Here is a 19,984-nt window from a genome sequence, read left to right on the forward strand (position 1 = left end):
AATCCCATCCCTGCATTTCCCCAGGATCCTCCAGGATTGATCCCATTCCTGCATTCCCCCGAGATCCTCCAGGCTCGATCCCATCCCTGCATTTCCCCAGGAGCAGTGGGAATGACGCTCCCGGGGCAGGATCCCGCCCTGCGCAGGCACCAGCCCGGCTTTCCAAGAACCGCGGCTGCTGCCCATTCCCAGGGAAATTCCCGCAGCTCCGGAGGCGCGGCCGCTGCCTGGGCGAGGCGGCAGCTCCATCTAGTGGGGCTGATCCCAGAGATCCCGCCCGGATCCCGCAGCTCCCGCATCCCACCCGGGATCCTCCCACGCAGCTTCACCTCCCCCTGGACCGGGACAGGGATCCCCATGGAATCCACGGACAGGGATCCACATGGAATCCATGGACAGGGATCCCCATGGAATCCACGGACAGGGATCCACATGGAATCCATGGACAGGGATCCACATGGAATCCACGGACAGGGATCCACATGGAACATTGGGAATGGATCCCTGGGGCAGCCATTCCCCTGGGAACACTGGGAATGGATCCCTGGGGCAGCCATTCCCCCGGGAGGATCGGGAATGGATCCCTGGGGCAGCCATTCCCCCGGGAACACCGGGAATGGATCCCTGGGGCAGCCATTCCCCTGGGAACACCGGGAATGGATCCCTGGGGCAGCCATTCCCCCGGGAACACCGGGAATGGATCCCTGGGGCAGCCATTCCCCTGGGAACACCGGGAATGGATCCCTGGGGCAGCCATTCCCCCGGGAGGATCGGGAATGGATCCCTGGGGCAGCCATTCCCCCGGGAGGATCGGGGATCCCTCACGGTGCCAGCCCATCCCTGCGGCCCCCGAGCGCGGGGCGGGCACGGCGCCCGTCCCTGCCCCCAAGCCAAGGCCCCTCTCGGCTCCTTCCCTTCTCCCGGCACCTCTTCCAGCGCAGCCCGTCCGGAGCGCCCGGAGCGCCCGCGGAAATCCCTCCGTGCTCTGTGCCAGCGCACCGAGAGGCCGGCCCGGGAGCCGGGCGCCCCGCCCCGCGCCCCCGGCCCCGCTCACCTTGGCCACGAACTGCTTGTCCTTCTGGTCCAGGTTTGCCGTGGGGGCCACGTAATCCCTCCAGATCCTCAGCTTGCGCTCCTTGGCAAACCTGCCGGGGCGGGGACAGTGGGACGCGGCGCCGCGACACCCCGACCTGCCCCCCGGGCGGGGGAGGGGAGGGGAGGGGAGGGGAGGGGCACTCCCAGCAGAGCCCCGGGGAGAGATGGAGGGGAGATCCAGCAATCCCAGCCGGGATGAGCCGCACGCAGCTGGGGCTGCTCTGGGCACCCCATGGATGCAGCTGGGGGCACTGGGAACAGCCGGGATCAGCTGGGAACAGATGGGATCACCGGGATCAGCTGGGAACACTGGGAACAGATGGGATCACTGGGATCAGTTGAGAGCACTGGGAACAGCTGGGAACACTTGGAACAGATGGGATCAGCTGGGATAAGCTGGGAACAGATGGGATCAGCGGGATCAGCTGGGAACAGATGGGAACAGATGAGATCAGCGGGATCAGCTGAGAGCACTGGGAACAGCTGGGAACACTGGGAACAGATGGGATCAGCTGGGAACACTGGGAACAGCTGGGATCAGCTGGGAACAGATGGGATCAGCAGGATCAGCTGAGAGCACTGGGAACGGCTGGGAGCGGTGGGAAGAGTTGGGAGCACTGGGATCAGTGGGAGCACTGGGAACAGTGGGAACAGTGAGATCAGACGGGATCAGTGGGAGCACTGGAAGAGCTGGGAGCAGTGGGATCAGCTGGGATCACTGGGATCAGCTGGGAGCACTGGGATCAGCTGGGATCACTGGGACCCCCACCCACCTCTCGGCCGCGCGCAGTTTGTCGGCGCCGCGGGTGTAGACGGCGATGGACCAATCCACACAGCGGGCAAAGCCCTCCTTCAGCAGCAGCTCCGTGATGTTCCCGTTCTGTGGGAGCAGAAGAGGGCCCGGGGTCAGCAGGGTCACCCCGGGGTCAGCAGGGTCACCCCGGGGTCTGCAGGGTCACCCCGGGGTCTGCAGGGTCACCCCCAGGGTCAGCAGGGTCACCCCCAGGGTCAGCAGGGTCACCCCGGGGTCAGCAGGGTCACCCCGGGGTCAGCAGGGTCACCCCGGGGTCAGCAGGGTCACCCCGGGGCCTGTCCCTGTCCCTGTCCCTGCTGGGGGGGACCTGCACAGCCCCTTCAGTGTCCCCTGAGCTCCCAGTGCTACTGGAGACCCCACCAGTGACCAGGATCTCCCAAATCCATCGGGAAAGAGCCCAAAAATCCCAGTGACCCCCCGGGCTCTGCCCTCCTCACACTCACCAGGATCCCACAAATCCACCGGGAAAGAGCCCAAAAATCCCAGTGACCCCCCTGGGCTCTGCCCTCCTCACACTCACCAAGATTCCACAAATCCACCGGGAAAGAGCCCAAAAATCCCAGTGACCCCCCGGGCTCTGCCCTCCTCACACTCACCAGGATCCCACAAATCCACCGGGAAAGAACCCAAAAATCCCAGTGACCCCCCCGGGCTCTGCCCTCCTCACACTCACCAGGATTCCACAAATCCACTGGGAAAGAGCCCAAAAATTCCAGTGACTCCCCGGGCTCTGCCCTCCTCACATGGACCAGGATCCCCCAAATCCACTGGGATCTCCCAAATCCACCACAACTCCCAGTCCCCCCTCTGGGAGCCCCCAGCGACCCCCAGGAGCGTCCCCAGCGCCACTTGCCGGGTGCAGGATGGTGCCCAGGATGTTCTGGTTGTGGCAGCTCTCCAGGACGATCTGCACGTCCCTCTGCAGCAGCCGGGACTCCGTGAAGAATTTGGCTTCGGCCGCGAACGGCTCCGGCACCTCCGAGTCAGCCTCGCGCTTGAAGGTGGGACACTGCGGGACATGGGGACGCTCAGGGAGCGGGACGGGCCCCAAAACCTTGGGGAGAGAGCGGGAAACCCCTTCCCCGGGAATACTGCCCCCATTCCCCGGCTCCGGGGGCGTTTCGGGGCTGAAATCCGGGAATGTGAGTAAGGACAGAGCCCTCTGAGTGCCCTGGGAAACAAGGACCAGCTCCGGCTCAGGGGAGCCCGGACAGGGACCTGGAGCTGCTGGAGAGTCCAGAGAGGCCCTGGAGCTACTCCAGGGCTGGAGCCCCTCAGCTCCCAGGGATCCAGGCTGGGAGAGCTGGGGGGGCTCACCCGGACAGGGAAAGGCTCCAGGGAGAGCTTCCAGCACATTCCAGGGCCACAAGGGGCTCCAGGAGAGCTGCAGAGGGGCTGGGGACAAGGGACAGAGGGACAGGACACAGGGAATGGCTTCCCACTGCCACAGGGCAGGGCTGCGTGGGACATTGGGACATTGGGAGTTGCTGCCCGGGCTGGGATTGCCAGAGCAGCTGTGGCTGCCCCTGGATCCCTGGAATGTCCAAGGAAGGACTGGAGCAGCCTGGGACAGCGGGAGGTGTCCCTGCCACGGCAGAGGTGGCCCTGGGGGGCTCTGGGGTCCCTTCCCACCCAAAATAGTCTGTGGTTCCTTGAACTTGGCCAGCAGCAGGAATTTCCCCATGGAAAGGGGCTCAGGAGCTGCCCAGGGGAGTCTGCAGTGCCCATCCCTGGAGGTGTCCAGGGAATTCCTGGAGGTGGCACTGAGTGCTCTGGGCTGGGGACGAGGTGGGCATGGGGCACAGCTGGCACTGGATGGGCTGGGATGGGCTTTTCCAGCCTCAGGGATTCCGTGAACTCCCAGCACAATCCTGCCCAGGGTGTCTGAGAGCCCCAGGCACAGCACAGCTGTCCCCATCCCAGCGGGTCCTCCCAGCCTGGTACTGCAGCCCAGCAGGTGACAAGGATGTCCCTCCATCCCTCCCTGCTGTGGCCCTGGGACCCAGAGAGCCGCAGGTGCCGAGGAGCTCGGACAAGGAAGGAGCTGGGCAGCGGGAATTGGGCAGTGGGTATCGGGCAGTGGGAATCCGGCTGTGGGAATCCAGCAGAGGGAATCCGGCAGAGGGAAGGGGCTCACCTTGATCCCCGAGAGCATGACGGTGACCAGGTAGTGGTCGGGCAGGAGCAGGGCTCTCACCACGCTGCCGTCCCGCACGTGCTCGATGATGGCTGCAGAGTGACACCGGAGCTCGTCCCACTGGGCTGGGGACACGGGGGCAGGAGAACACAGGGGACACAGGGACATGGGGACAGGGACATGGGGACACGAGGACACAGGGACATGGGGATGGGGGGAGAGGGGGACATGGGAATATGGGGACACAGGGACAAAGACATGGGGACAGAGGACACAGGGACATGGGGAACACAGGGGACATGGGGCAGGGGGACACAGGGATTTGGGGACAGGGGGACATGAGGACATGGGGATACAGAGGCGGGAGAACACCGGGGCATATGGACAGGGGACACAGGGATATGGGGACACAGGGACACGGGGACACGGGGACACCCCACCATTGACAGGCTTCTGGTGCAGGGAGTCCACGAAGTGCCGGGGGTTCTCCAGGGTGTACTTGAGGTCCCGCACGGTGTGGGAGCCCGAGCCCTCGCTCCACATGCCCTTCTTGGCACTGCGGGCCTGCTCCTCCAGCTCGGCCAGCCGGCTCTGCTCGGGGCTGCGGGACAGGCCGGGCCTCATTCCCGGGAATCGCCCTCTCCCGGGCGCTTCTGGGGCTCCGCTCACTCCCAGCCCCACCAAACCCGGGCGCTGCCCCCAGCGCCCAGCCCGGCGGGAACGCAGCTGGAGGCGCCTCATCCCACGGAGCCGGGAGGGTGAGCCCAGGAACCCTTCCAGAGGCGGCTTTGTGCCCCCCGAGGGAACGTTTGGGAGGGCGGGGAAGGCGCGTTCCATGGGAATCCATGGATCATCCCGGCCCTGCACACACAGGAGGCCACTGAAGGGCCACGAAAGGGACCACGATCCCCTCACAGCCCTGGCACAAGAAATGCAGGGACGTGGCACAGGGTGCACAGAGCAGCCGGGGCTGCCCCTGGATCCCTGGAATGTCCAAGGCCAGGCTGAACACTGGGGCTGGGCTGGGGACAGTGGGAGGTGTCCCTGCCATGGCAGGGGTGGCCCTGGGGGGCTCTGGGGTCCCTCCCCACCCAAACCATTCCATGACCCTGCAGATGAGGCTGACCCCACCCTGGGACTGCCCTGCACCTTTGGAATGGGATCCCTGTCCCCATGGATGCACAGCCCAGGCCTCTCCCATGCCCTGGGATGTGAGGGAGCCCAGGAAAAGGCCCAGCTCTGCTGGCACAGGGATCACCCCGCCAGATCCAGCTCCAGGAATGTCCCAGCACCTCCTCTTCCAGTGGGAATTTAAGGGATTCAATCCCACCCCAGGTGTGACTTCAGAGGCACGGGAGAGTCCCTGGACACAGCCCCGGAGCCTCGGCATCACCCCGGGGGAGGGGGCAGCCCCTGCCCAGCCCCTCCACCCCCCACGGGACACCCCGGGGATGCCATGGAACGTGGGCACCTCGGGAGCCCAGGGATCCAACGGCTCCATGGCCGGAGCACCAGCCCGGGATCGAGATCGGGATTGGGGTGGGAGCTGTGCACGTACTTGTTGGCTCGGACCCCCTCCCGCCGGGAAGCCAATCCTTCGGCCACCAGGGACTCGGCAATGTTCTCCCCACTGGTGTCTGTGAGAGGAGAGGAGCAGCAGGGTGAGAGGGGCACGGGAATGGGGCAGCATTCCCAGCGATCCCGGGGAAGCAGCGCAGGAACACGCCCAGGGCTCTCCTGGGGACACCACTGCCCCCCCTCCCCCCACCTGGGCAGCTCCTGAGCCCCTTTCCATGGGGAAATTCCTGCTGCTGGCCACCCTGAGGCTCCCCGAGGCCGTTCCCTCTGCTCCTGTCCCTGTCCCCTGGCGGCACAGCCCGACCCCCCGGCTGTCCCCTCCTGGCAGGGACTTGTGCAGAGCCACCAGGTCCCCCCTGAGCCTCCTTTTCTCCAGGCTCAGCCCCTTGCCCAGCTCCCTCAGCCCCTCCTGGGGCTCCAGACCCTTCCCAGCCCCATTCCCTGCACACGCTCCAGCCCCTCCAGGGCTCTCCAGAGCTGCCCCCAGGATTCCAGGGGGTCCCTCAGGAGGGCCAGCACAGGGGACAGTCCCTGCCCGGGGCTGTGCCCACCCTGGGGTGCCACAGCCCAGGGCCCATGGGCCTCCTGCCCCCCTGGGCACCCCGGGCTGGTGTCCAGCTGCTGGCACAGCATCCCCAGGGCCTTTCCCAGCTTTCCAGCCCCTCTGCCCGGCCTGGAGCGCTGCAGGGGCTCGGGCTGAGCCCAGGGCGGCAGCTGGCACTTGGCCTGGCTGTCCCTCACCGCCCGGATCCAGCCTGGCCCCATCCCTCCCGGTGCAGGAGCTGCTGCCGCCGGGCTGGCAGGGAATGTGTCACAGCGTTCCCACACCGACGGTGCTTAAACCCTGACAAACTTCATCAGGGAACATCTTCTGCCTCATTGCTCCCGCCCGCGCTGTTCCAGGCTGGGCTGCAGCAGGGATGGGGACGGCACCGGGAGAGGCCAAAGCCTTCCCAGCTTTATTCCCGGAAAACCAGGACGGCCCAGGCTGCAGGGGGGCTCGGGGGCAGAGCAGAGCAGCAGCTCCCCAAATCAAAGATTCAAATCCAACACCGGATTCCATGATCTTGGAATTTCGGGGGGGGAGGGAGGGGGGTCTTTTCCAACCAAAACGATTCCGATTCCAACCCCTCCTCCCGCAGCTCCCTGGGAGCTCAGGAACGCATCACGGAATATCCTGAGTGGGAAGGGACCCACAGGGATCATCAACCCGGACCCTGGGATGGGCTGGGAGCAGCGAGGGGCTGGCAGCGCCCGCCGCAGGCACATCCAGCGGAGAAACCTCCAGAAACCTCCCAGGAGGAGCTCCAGCCTTCCCGGGAACGCTCTGCTGCTCCTCGGGGAGCCGGAGGCAGCGGCATCCCGGGCTCTCCGGCCGGGCCGTGGACCCTCAGAGCCCGGAGACGCAGGGAGCCTCTGGCCCCAGCCCGGCGCCCCTCAACTGTCCCTCCAGGCAGAGCCCACGGCTCCATGCGGCCGGCCTTGGGATCGGCCTCGGGATCGGCCTTGGGATGGGCCTCGGGATGGGCCTCGGGATCGGCCTCGGCAGCGGCCTCGGGATCGGCCCGGGACGCCAGCAACGCCGGCTGGATGATCCCTGCTCCCGCTCTGGGAAAGGCTCGGAGTGCCAGGGAACGGTCCTGAGTGCCAGGGAATGCCAGGAAAGGCTCTGAGTGCCCAGGAATGGTCCTGAGTGCCAGGGAATGCCAGGAAAGACTCTGAGTGCCCAGGAATGGTCCTGAGTGCCAGGGAATGCCAGGAAAGGCTCTGAGTGCCATGGGAATGGTCCTGAGTGCCAGGGAATGCCAGGAAAGGCTCTGAGTGCCATGGGAATGGTCCTGAGTGCCATGGGAGTGCCAGGAAAGGTTCTGAGTGCCCAGGAATGGTCCTGAGTGCCAGGGAATGGTCCTGAGTGCCATGGGAGTGCCAGGAAAGGGTCTGAGTGCCAGGGAATGGTCCTGAGTGCCATGGAAAGGCTCAGAGCGCCATGGGAATGCCAGGAAAGGGTCTGAGTGCCAGGAAAGGTCCTGAGTGCCATGGAAAGGCTCCGAGTGCCACCGGGAAAACCCCCGGAGCACCCACTTTCCCTTTCCAGCCCGTTCCCACATGGAAAACAGCCAACTCTGCAGGGATGTGGGGCTGAGGGCACCCAACCCCGCCCCAGACCCTTCGGGGCTCCCCAGGGACTTCCCCCAAAATTCAGCAGCCCCCGGGCGCCGCTTTCCTGTGCCCGCTCCTTCCCTCCTTCCCACGGGATTGCAGCGCTGTGCCGCTGCATCCGAGCCTGGCGGCATCCCGCTGCATCCCGAACATCCCCAGCTCCAGGGGAACAGGGAAGGCTCGGCGGGATGAGCTGGGCCCTGCGAGCCTCCCGGGAACCTTGTGGCCAGGAGCTCTGGATCAGCAGCGGGCACTGCCCCCCTCCCAAAACCCGGAATCCACGGGAAAGCGGGAATGCTGTCACAGCGTATCCCGACACCTCCACTCTCCCACGCCACCCCCACCAAAAGGAGGTTTTCCAGCCGGATTTGGGTGTAAGACATTCCGGGTTGAGCCAAGGAAAGCTCCAGGAGCAGGGAGAGCAGGGCTGGAGCTGAGGAAAGCCGGGCACCCCCCACGCCCCGCCCAAAGCTGGGGCCAGGAAAAAATCATGGAAAAGTGATGGAAAAGTGATGGGAAAGTGATGGGAAAGTGATGGGAAAGTGATGGAGAAGTGATGGAGAAGTGATGGAGAAGTGATGGAGAAGTGACGGAAAAGTGACGGAAAAGTGACGGAAAAGCGACGGAAAAGCGACGGAAAAGCGACGGAAAAGCGATGGAAAAGCGATGGAAAAGTGATGGAAAAGTGATGGAAAAGCAGGCAGGCATCCTCCTGCTGCTGGCACATCCCAACCCACCCCAAACCTCCCCCGGTGCTCCCACCAGACCCACCTTGCCCCAGGTACATCCACACTCACCTTTCCCCACCCACACTCACCTTTCCCCAGGCACACTCACCTTTCCCCAGGCACACTCACCTTTCCCCAGGCACACTCACCTTTCCCCAGGTACATCCACACTCACCTTTCCCCAGGTACACCCACACTCACCTTTCCCCAGGCACACTCACCTTTCCCCAGGTACACCCACACTCACCTTTCCCCAGGCACACTCACCTTTCCCCACCCACACTCACCTTTCCCCAGGCACACTCACCTTTCCCCAGGTACACTCACCTTTCCCCACCCACACTCACCTTTCCCCAGGTACACTCACCTTTCCCCACCCACACTCACCTTTCCCCAGGCACACTCACCTTTCCCCACCCACACTCACCTTTCCCCAGGTACACTCACCTTTCCCCAGGTACACCCACACTCACCTTTCCCCATCCACACTCACCTTTCCCCAGGCACACTCACCTTTCCCCACCCACACTCACCTTTCCCCAGGTACATCCACACTCACCTTTCCCCATCCACACTCACCTTTCCCCAGGCACACTCACCTTTCCCCACCCACACTCACCTTTCCCCAGGCACACTCACCTTTCCCCAGGTACATCCACACTCACCTTTCCCCAGGCACACTCACCTTTCCCCAGGCACACTCACCTTTCCCCATCCACACTCACCTTTCCCCAGGTACACCCACACTCACCTTTCCCCAGGTACACCCACACTCACCTTTCCCCAGGTACACCCACACTCACCTTTCCCCAGGTACATCCACACTCACCTTTCCCCATCCACACTCACCTTTCCCCAGGCACACTCACCTTTCCCCAGGTACATCCACACTCACCTTTCCCCATCCACACTCACCTTTCCCCAGGCACACTCACCTTTCCCCAGGTACATCCACACTCACCTTTCCCCATCCACACTCACCTTTCCCCAGGTACACCCACACTCACCTTTCCCCAGGTACACCCACACTCACCTTTCCCCAGGTACACCATGCCGTACTCCCGGCCCTGCGGGGTCTTGTACTCCACGGTGAAGCAAACCTCCTTCCCGATCAGCTTCCTCCGCAGGAACTCGCGGGCCGGGAAGCCCCAGGGCTGCCGGGGGGAGGTGCCGTGAGCCGGGGGTCCCGGGCAGGGGGGCAGCCCCCGATTCCCGGGGAGATCCCGTTCTCCCCCGGCACAGCTCCGCTAGAACCGACCCCCGGGCACAAACCCCCACCCCACGAAGGGATCCCGGGCGCTTCTCCAGCTCCCCAAAACCCAGCCGCGCCCGGCAAAGCTCCCGGGATTGCTCCCGGGATTGCCCCGGCTCCCATGGATGCGCACTGAGGGCTCCTTCCCGGGAACTCCCGGGGCAGGAACGGGGCGGGATGAGGCCGGCGGGCTCTGGCAGCCCCGCGCTGGGCACGGGGGGCTCCGGGGGGCATTCCCGGGGGCATTGCCGGGGGGCATTCCCGGAGCGCGTTCCCGGAGCCCGGTCCCGCTCCAGCGCGGCGGGTGGGCGGGAGCGCGGCCGGAGGTGGGAACATGACGCGCTCATAAACAATTAGCGGAGCTGACAGGCGTCACTTCGGCAAAGAGTGACATTCAGAAGCTGTGGGGAAGACAAAACTCCCCGGGGAGAGCAATTATCTGCCAGCGCCGCTGCCGCCGCCCCCGGCCCGCGGGAGGAGCGGCTCCGGGACCGCCCCGTGTGCCCGAAACAGCCCCCGAGCCCCGAACCGCCCCTCACCGGACCCAAACTGTCCCCGAACCAACACCCGACCCCCAAACCGCCCCCCGTGCGCCCCAAACAGCCCCTCACCCGACCCAAACTGTCCCCAAACCAACACCTGGGTCCCAAACCGCCCCCCGTGTGCCCCAAACCGCCCCCTCACCGGACCCAAACTGTCCCCAAACCAACACCTGGGTCCTAAACCGCTCCCTCATATGTCCCAAAACAGCCACCCCACGTGTCTCGAACCATCCCTCGTGTCCCAAACTATCCTCCCGAGTCCCCTGCGTGCGCCCCAAACCAGGCACCCCGTGTGTCCCAAAACCACCCCCTCACCTGTCCCAAACTCTCCCATATGCCCCAAACCAACACCTGAGTCCCAAACCGCCTCCCCTGCCCCCAAAGAGCCACCCATGTGTCCCAAACCATCCCTCGTGTCCCAAACCACCCCCGTGTGCACTAAACCATCCCCTGTGCCCCAAAACAGCCACCCCCCCCGTGTCCCAAAGCATCCCTCGTGTCCCAACCCATCCCTCATGTCCCAAACTATCCCATGTGCCCCAAACTTTACCCCCTCATGTATCCCAAATTCTTCCATATGCCCCAAACCACCCCATGTGCCCCAAAACAGCCACCCCGTGTGTCCCAAACCATCCCTCGTGCCCCAAACCACCCCCCGTGTGCCCTAAACCATCCCCTGTGCCCCAAAACAGCTATCCCGTGTCCCAAAGCATCCCTCGTGCCCCAAAGCATCCCTCGTGTCCCAAAGCACCCCCGTATGTCCCAAACCATCCCGTGCCCCAAAACAGCCACCCCCCGTGTCCCAAACTATTCCCTGTGTGCCCCAAACCTTACCCCCTCATGTATCCCAAATTCTCCCACATGCCCCAAACCATCTGAGTCCTAAACTACCCCCTGTACCCCAAATCAGCCACCTTGTGCATCCCAAACCATCCCTCGTGCCCCAAACCATCCCCCCGAGTCCCCGGAGCTTCCCCGTGTGCCCCAAACCACACCCTGTACTCCAAATCAGCCACCCTGTGCGTTCCAAACCATCCCTCGTGCCCCAAACCACCCCCCTGCGCCCCCCATAGTGCCGGACCCATCCCAAGTGCAGAGGGGACAAAGAATAAAATCCCTCCCCAAACCCCCACCGGGGGCTGGAGCCGGCGGATCCTTTCCCGGCTGTCCCCCCCCCGTGTCCCCCCAGCTCTGCCGGCCGGGGCGGGGGGTCCCCCGTGCCCCGGGGCTGTGGGGGCAGCACCCACCTCGTCGGGGGTGTCCTTGGCGTCGGGCTGGCTGGCGGCCGCCCGCCGGGCCAGGTTCCCGGCGCGGATGTTGCTGAGGTTGATCTGGCGCTCCGGGGGCGGCCCCCCGCGGGGCTGTCCCCGCACGATGATGGCACAGCCCGACAGCACCTGCGGGGACACGGAGGGGTCGGCGGGGAGGAGACGCCGCGGGGACACGCGGAATTCTGCACGGGAGGTGTCCCCGCTGGAGAGGCTGGATGTGGCCAAAATCCCACAGGGGAGGGGGACCCTGCCCCTGTGCCCAGGTGAGGCCCCACCTGCAGAGCTGCCCCAGCCCCGGGCACACGGCAGCAGCACCTGGAGCTGCTGGAGAGTCCAGAGAGGCCCCGGAGCTGCTCCAGGGCTGGAGTCCCTCAGCTCCCAGGGATCCAGGCTGCGAGAGCTGGGGGGGCTCACCCGGACAGGGAAAGGCTCCAGGGAGAGCTTCCAGCACATTCCAGGGCCACAAGGGGCTCCAGGAGAGCTGCAGAGGGGCTGGGGACAAGGGACAGAGGGACAGGACACAGGGAACGGCTTCCCACTGCCACAGGGCAGGGCTGCGTGGGACATTGGGACATTGGGAATTGCTGCCCGGGCTGGAATTGCCAGAGCAGCTGTGGCTGCCCCTGGATCCCTGGAATGGCCAAGGAAGGACTGGAGCAGCCTGGGACAGTGGGAGGTGTCCCTGCCATGGCAGGGGTGGCCCTGGGGGGCTCTGGGGTCCCTCAGAGCTCAGCACACCAGACACGGGGTCACCTTGGTGCACACACAACACCAAGGAGCATTTGGAAAATCGGGATTTTACTCCTGGCGCTTTCCAGGCGAGCCCAGCCAGGCCCATGTCCCCCCACAGCTTTGGCTGCCGAGGGTCTGGGTGCCCCCTGCACCCCCTTCTGCTGCCCCCCACCACCTGGAGCCACGGCAGAGCCCGGAATGCTGCAGGAGCCACCGGGAATCGTGGCCCAAGGTTCACCCGGAGCGATCCCAGCAAAGGCTCAGCGCTCGGTGCTTAAGGACTTAGAGGTTTCATGGCTGTAATTAACCCTAATCTTTAATTTATGGGCACGGGGAGGCCGGGGGATGCCGGGGCTGCTCTGTTCAGTCAATGCCGTGCACTGGGGGGACATTCCATCCCAGCTCCGCACCCCTGCCACTCCGTCCCTGCCCGTGGAGGGGCCACACGGCCCGTCTGTCACCCACCCGTGTGGCTGTCACCAGCTGGGGAACTGCTACACCAATGGGTCTGCGATGGCAACGGGATGGGGACACTGTCCCAGCACGCTGGTGTCATTGTCCCAGCACCCCAGTGTCACCGTCCCAGTGTCACTGTGCCAGCACCCCAGTGTCACTGTCCCAGTGTCACTGCCTCAGCACCCCAGTGTCACTGTCCCAGTGTCCCTGTCCCAGCACCCCGGTGTCACTGTCCCAGTGTCACTGTCCCAGAACCCCAATGTCACTGTCCCAGTGTCACTGTCCCAGCACCCCAGTGTCACCGTCCCAGTGTCACTGTCCCAGAACCCCAATGTCACTGTCCCAGTGTCACTGCCCCAGCACCCCAATGTCACTGTCCCAGTGTCACTGCCTCAGCACCCCAATGTCACTGTCCCAGTGTCACTGTCCCAGCACCCCAGTGTCACTGTCCCAGCACCCCGGTGTCACTGTCCCAGTGTCCCTGCCCCAGCACCCCGGTGTCACTGTCCCAGTGTCCCTGTCCCAGCACCCCGGTGTCACTGTCCCAATGTCACTGTCCCAGCACCCCAATGTCACTGTCCCAGCACCCCCGTGTCACTGTCCCACCCTGCCAGCACAAGGGTATCACCCCAGGGTGATCACCCCAGGTGCCATCTGTCCCACTGAGGGCTCCAGCAGAGAAATGTGGGCTCAAACCAGGCTTGATGCAGCCGGGAAAAGGGACACGACATGGCACAGGCACATGGGGTGCACACACCCAACTCGTGCTGCCCCGGTGGCTCCGGAGCACCAGAATCCCATGGGCACATCCCGAATCCAGAGCTGCCCCTGTGGGGTGCAAAGGGTTAAAAATCCTGCCAGGAGCGGGAGGAAAACTCCTGCTCTTCATCCCCATCCTGCTCCCAAACCCCAAAGTCGCGCTGTGATTGCAACAGGAAGGCCACAAAAAGCCCCAAAAAGCCCAAAGCTGTGACAGGAACCACCGCAGAGCACGTGGCTGGCACCAGCACCCCACAGAGCCAGGACACCCCTCTCCCGGGGGAATTTTCGCCTGGCTGGCCTGGAAAGGGCCCACAGAGTACGGATCCTGGAGTACGGGGCACAGGGCACTGCCAGGCACAGCCGCCCCCCCAGCCAGCAGACCCCAAAATCCTGCTGTGCATCCACACCCCCGTGGACGGAGTCTGGGGAGGGTTTTCCCGAGCATCCCAAAACCTGCAGGGTGGGCACGAGACAGGGCAGGGTGGCAGCAGCAGGTGCCCTCGTCACCAGTGACACGCACAGCACGGGGATGGTGGCACGCAGACCTCCGGTGTTCCCAAACCCCAGTGTCTGACCACAGACCTCCGGCGTCCATTCCCAAACCTCTGGGATTCATCCCTACATCCCTGTCATGCGTCCCCAGACCGGGAAGGGACACGGGATGGAGACACGGGACTGAACCCGACCTTCGCTCTCCCGGGCCCCGCCGCCGGCCCGCGTGGTGACCTGACCCGGGGCACCGGGGGGACCGTTCCCGGGGAGCCCCGGGGGGCCGGGGGACCCCATCCCCGGGCTCTGTGCCGGGCGGGCCGGCCCGGGGCTCCCGTGCCGCCGCTCCGTCCGCTCCGCCCCGCGGGGCCGGCCCGGGCAGGGCAGCGAGCGGAGCACGTGCGGCACCCCCGGGACGGCCCCGCTGCCGGCGGCCCCGCAAGCCCTCGGGGCTCCGGGGCCGGCAGCGCGGCGGGACCGCCGGGGGGCCGGGCCCGGGACCCAAAGCTCCTCCAGCCGCATCCCAGCACCGGGGCGGCGGCACCGAGCAGTGCCCGGTGCCGGGACGGCGTGCGGGACCCGGCCCGCGGGGGGACCCCGGGGTGCAACGAGGCGTCCCCGGGCTGCGGGCGGTACCGGGTCAGCAGCTGCCACGGGCGGGGGCCCGGGGGCACCGGAGGGGCTGCACCGGGGCTGGGGGACCTCGGGCACCGGCGGGGCAGCGGACAGGCTCCCGGTTAGCGGGAAGGGAGGGAGAGCGGAGCGGGGTCCCGGGCCCCGGAGGAGTCTGCGGGAGATGGGGGTCCCCGGCCACCGGCGAGCCGCGGGGTCGGTGCGGGGAGCGGCGGGCACAGCCCTTACCATCTTGACGATGCCGCGCTGCACGACGGGCGGCGGCGCGGAGCCGCCCTGGCCGGGGTTGGCCGCGGAGGCCATGGCGGGGCCGGGCGGGCGGAGGGGCCGGGTCTGGCCGGGCCGGGGCGCGGGCGGCGGGAGCGCGGCAGGGCCCGGGGCGAGCGCGGAAGGGACCGCGGGGCGGGGCTTGGGTCGAGGGGGGCGAGGCCTCGGCGAGACCCCGCCCCGCGCGCGGCCGGCGGCCAACGGGCGGCAGCTCCCGCCGCGCTCGCCGCCCCGCCCCCCCGCCCCTCGGCCAACGGCGGGGCCCCGCGGGTGACGTCACGCCCCTCGTGGCCCCGCCCGGCCCGGCGCGCGGGAGGGGGCGGGACTTCCGGGGCGCGCGGCGCCAGGGACACGTCGGCAAAGGCCGCCCGCGCGCACACGTGGCCTCGCGCCGCGCCGGGGGCGGGGCCTCGCCGGGACACGCCCTTTCCTGTCACGGAGGGGCGGGGCTTGGTGTGGACACGCCCTGTTTGGTCTGCAGCGCGAGCCGGGGGCGGGACGGCCCCGTGGTTGGGGTCGGGGTCGCGGTCGCCGTCGCCCCGGGGGGACTCGTGGGAGCCCGGGCCGACCCCGGGACCTGAGGACGCCCCGAGGGGACCCACGGGAGCGAGCCCCGCGCGGCCCTGGGAGCCGGAGACACCCCGCGGGACCCCCAGCACATCCCCACGGGCGCCCCCGGAGCCGGGCGCCCCCGGAGCCGGGCACCCCCGCGCATTCCCCGGCAGCCCCCGCGGGGGCGGCAGGCAGGGACGGACCGTCGGTGCTCTGTGCAGCCCCTCCGTGACACCCCCGGACCCCCGTAACCCGGAGCCACCGGAGCCTCCCGGCGCCGCTCCTAGCCCGGCCCCGGCGGGTTTGGGGGGAACCGGACGGAGAATGGGGCACCCACCCCTGGCTGGTTTGGGGGCCGGGGTAGGGACGGTCCCACTGCCCGGGGGTCGCTCCCATCCTGCACCCGCACCCCGATAACCTCCCCTGGCCACGGTCGCCGCGCCTTGCCGGGGCCACCCGCGTCCTGCGCCGGGAGCGGGAACGGCGGCGCTGCCAGGCGAGGTGGCCCCGAGCACCTGAGGTCACCCGTTGTCACCTCGTCCTGGCAAGGGACGCTCGCAGTCCGGACACAGCCCCGGGATGTCCTGGCTCAGGGGACGCTGGCGCTGCCAACCCTTCTGGGGATCCCTCCCGTCCCTGGGTGACCCCAACCCATCGGAGCGCACCTGGGAGCGCACCTGGGGGGATCAGAGGGCACCTGGGGGGATCAGAGGGCACCTGGGGGGATTGGAGCGCACCTGGGGGGATCAGAGGGCACCTGGGGGGATCAGAGGGCACCTGGGGGGATCGGAGCGCACCTGGGGGGATCGGAGCGCACCTGGGGGGATTGGAGCACACCTGGGGGGATCAGAGCGCACCTGGGAGCGCACCTGGGGGGATTGGAGCACACCTGGGGGGGATCGGAGCACACCTGGGAGCGCACCTGGAGGGATCGGAGCGCACCTGGGGGGATCGGAATGCACCTGGGTGGAATCAGGCCACACCTGGGAGCCCACCTGGGGGGATCGGAGCGCACCTGAGGGGGATCGGAGCGCACCTGGGAGCGCTCCTGGGGGGATCGGAGCACACCTGGGGGGAATCAGACCGCACCTGGGAGCACACCTGGGGGGATCGGAGCACACCTGGGGGCGGCACCGAGAGCACCGGGGCTGTACGGGGGTGGCGGCTCCCGCATGTCGGGAGCGCCCCACGGGAATCCACCCCGCCGGCCTCTCCCACCGCCCACGGCACCTTTTCCCACCCTGTGATGTTTTTTCCATGTTTCTGATTTTTTCCCATGTTTCTGATGGTTTTCCGTGTGTGTTCGCTCCGGGGTTCGTCTCCCGCATGCAGTCCCCTCACCCCTTTTCCGGAGGGTCCCACTCTCGGATTTTACTGCACTGGCTGTGCAGAGTCTCCCAATTCATGAGGAATTCTCTTCCCGCTCTCTCCCCACTTTCCACCACTTTCTGATCTCCCTGCTCCAGCATTTGATGATAATTTATTAATCTCTTAAGTTTCTCTCCATTTTTAATACTTGGCCCCTTTTTGGGGGGCAGGAAATCTCTGCCCGAAAACCTGGAAAAGCGGCTTCATTATCCCGATCCACGGAATTTCTGGGCCCGCTCATCACCGTGTACTTGTCCCATCTCACACCTGCATCCCACCAGGGACGATGGGGAGGACACCTTCAAGCCCCCAAATTGCCTCTTTTAGCCTGAATCCTTTAATCACCATCATTTTGATGGAAAAGAAAGTGAAATTGTAGGTGGGAACGTGGGGATTAACTCAGTTTTCTCGGTCGGCTGAGTCATCTGGGCTTTTCACTTCCACCTGTGCTTTCTGCTGGAGAAAGGAATGGGATTTTCCAGGCGTTCTGGTGCTCGGTGAGGAGCAGGGCGACCTTCTGCAGGGAGAAGGGTGCAAAATAACCTTGGATGTGCAGAAAGGAGCGCCAGAGGGAGGGAAATCAGGGAATCCTGAAATGGTTTGTGTGGGAAGGGACCCCGGAGCCCCCCAGGGCCACCCCTGTCATGGCAGGGACACCTCCCACTGTCCCAGGCTGCCCCAGCCCCAGTGTCCAGCCTGGCCTTGGGCAATGCCAGGGATGGGAATGTCCCTCTGGAAATGCGGAGCAGATCCCCTGGGAGCTGCACCTCATTCCTCTGCCCTCCCAGCTGTCACCCCGGGACCAGCCCGGAGCTGGCTGTGAGCTGGGATGAAGAGAGGGAACACCAGGAACTGGGCGTGGAGCACCCTAACGGCGAGGTCTCCTCTGGACTGGGGTGGTCGTTCCCAAATCCGGTTATCCCAGCACCATCCCGGGGCACAGCCTGGGAGAGCACTGAGGGATCCCCGAGACTGAGGGTTCCCCGGGGCTGGGGGTGCCCTGGGACCTGGTTCCCTTGAGCCACTGGCAGGTGTTCCCTGTGGGATCGGGGCTCTGCCGCTCCTGCTCCCGTCACTGCTACTCAGGGAATGCAGACGCAATTCCAGACAAAACCCCAGGAATGAGCTGTGGCGCTTTGGCAGCTTTGCCTTGCTGTGGCAACCTCCTGCGACAATGGCATTCCCTGTTCTGCTCCTTCTGTGTCTATTCCACTCCCTCCGTGTCCCTGTTCCCATCCCTGTGTCCCTCCATGTCCCCATTCCGTTCCCTCCCTGTTCCTAGGCCCCTCCAGGTCCCTGTTCCACCTTCTCCAGTTCGCTGGTCCCGTGTCCCTCCACATCCCTGTTCCTGTGTCCCTCCATGTCCCTGTTCCCAAATGCCCTCATCCCTGTTCCTGTACCGTTCCATGTCCCTGTTCTCATTCCTGTTTCCCTCCATGTCCCCATTCCATTCCCTCCCTGTTCCTTTGTCCCTCCCTGTCCCTGTTCCCCCTCTCCCTGTCCCTGTTCCCATGTCCCTCCATGTCCCTGTTCCCCCTCTCCCTGTCCCTGTTCCCGTGTCCCTCCCTGTCCCTGTTCCCCCTCTCCCTGTCCCTGTTCCCCCTCTCCCTGACCCTGTTCCCATGTCCCTCCATGTCCCTGTTCCCGTGTCCCTCCCTGTCCCTGTTCCCCCTCTCCCTGTCCCCATGTCCCTCCCTGTCCCCGTTCCTGTGCCACCCCGTGTCCCATTCCCGAGCAGTGCAGCTGTCACTCCTGTGGCAGAGCAGGTCCCCTCCTTCCTCCCATTGTCCCCGCAGGGTCCCCTCAGCTGTCCTGTGTCCCTTCCCGGCTCCAGGCCCCCAGTCCCCAGCACGGGATGGGGACAAGGATCCCCTGTCCCCGGCTCCAGCCAGGGGAGCTCTCAGCACCCCCCCGGAGTGACAGCGACTCCAGAGGGCAAAAACCTCCTGGACACGGCTGGTGGGAGCAGGGATGGGCCAGCGGAGAGGAAAGGCGTCCCTGAGCCCCGGGCGGAGCAGTTCTGGCCCGGCCACGGCCGGGTCTGGCACGGGGCTCTCCCGGTTCCTCCCCCTGCGACACCCAGAGACACCGAGATGGGGACGGGAACAGGAACAGGGATGGGATGGGAATGGAGATGGAATGGGTGTGGGGATGGAGATGGGATGGGAATGGAGACAAGATGGATGTGGGGATGGAGACGGGATGGGAATGGCTGTGGGATGGATGTGGGGATGGGATGGGATGGGAATGGATGTGGGATGGATGCGGGGATGGAGATGGGATGGGAATGGAGGTGGAATGGGTGTGGGGATGGAGATGGGATGGGAACGGGGATGGGATGGATGTGGGGATGGAGATGGGATGGGAATGGATGTGGGATGGATGCGGGGATGGAGATGGGATGGGAATGGAGGTGGAATGGGTGTGGGGATGGAGATGGGATGGGAACGGGGATGGGATGGATGTGGGGATGGGACCAGGGGTGGGATGGAGGTGGGATGGGATGGAGATTGGATGGAAACAGGGATGAAGATGGGGAATGGGATTGGGAATAGAAGTAGAGATGGTCTGGGAGTGGAGGTGGAGATGGGATGGAGATGGAGGCAGAGGTGGAGCTGAAGGCAGAGATGAAAGCAGAGAAAATAACAGGAGACAAAGATGGAGATGGAGACAAGATACGGATGGAGGTGGAGACTAAGGCAGACACGAATATGGAGGCAAAAATAAAGATGGAAAGGGAAATGAAGACGCAGATGAAAACGGAGACGGAGATAAAGGTGAAGAAGATGGATCTGCTCAGCTGGATCCCTGTCCCCTGCAAAGTCCCCGACAGGGCCGTGGGGGACACCCCCTCCTGCTGAGCTGCTGCCAGGAGCGCCTTTCCTGGGACACGCCCTCCCTCTGGGACAGCAGAGCTTTGTGCTCCCCTCCGCAGCCCCCGGCGACCCCAACACGCCCCTGATCCTGCTGGGGACAGGGGCGACTGGGTCCTCCTTTCCTCCTTTCCTCCTTTCCTCCTTTCCTCCTTTCCTCCTTTCCTCCTTTCCTCCTTTCCTCCTTTCCTCCTTTCCTCCTTTCCTCCTTTCCTCCTTTCCTCCTTTCCTCCTTTCCTCCTTTCCTCCTTTCCTTCCTCCCAGCTCCGGCTGGA

At 65.5% G+C, this 19,984-nt stretch overlaps 1 protein-coding gene across 2 annotated transcripts in view; it reads right to left on the reverse strand.

Moving 5' to 3' along the window:
- SND1 (staphylococcal nuclease and tudor domain containing 1) overlaps window positions 1-15,016 on the reverse strand; it is an 82,318-nt gene extending 67,302 nt beyond the window's left edge. Inside the window, exons 1-9 of one of the 2 annotated variants that reach the window (XM_066182576.1) lie at window positions 14,878-15,016; window positions 11,554-11,703; window positions 9,546-9,666; window positions 5,605-5,683; window positions 4,487-4,647; window positions 4,047-4,138; window positions 2,763-2,918; window positions 1,869-1,975; window positions 1,055-1,145 (exon numbers count right to left, since the gene is read on the reverse strand). In XM_066182576.1, the coding sequence (XP_066038673.1) occupies window positions 1,055-1,145; window positions 1,869-1,975; window positions 2,763-2,918; window positions 4,047-4,138; window positions 4,487-4,647; window positions 5,605-5,683; window positions 9,546-9,666; window positions 11,554-11,703; window positions 14,878-14,952 (1,032 nt within the window). In that variant the 5' untranslated portion in view covers window positions 14,953-15,016. Of the gene's footprint in view, window positions 1-1,054; window positions 1,146-1,868; window positions 1,976-2,762; window positions 2,919-4,046; window positions 4,139-4,486; window positions 4,648-5,604; window positions 5,684-8,687; window positions 8,783-9,545; window positions 9,667-11,553; window positions 11,704-14,877 lie in introns of those variants that run through there. The other variant, XM_066182577.1, reaches the window with a different exon arrangement.
- Window positions 15,017-19,984: the final 4,968 nt, after the last annotated feature.

The sequence above is a fragment of the Chamaea fasciata genome, unplaced genomic scaffold (genome assembly GCF_029207755.1).
Source record: "Chamaea fasciata isolate MVZ Bird 193981 ecotype frontalis unplaced genomic scaffold, bChaFas1.0.hap1 SCAF_5, whole genome shotgun sequence".
NCBI lineage: Eukaryota > Metazoa > Chordata > Aves > Passeriformes > Sylviidae > Chamaea > Chamaea fasciata.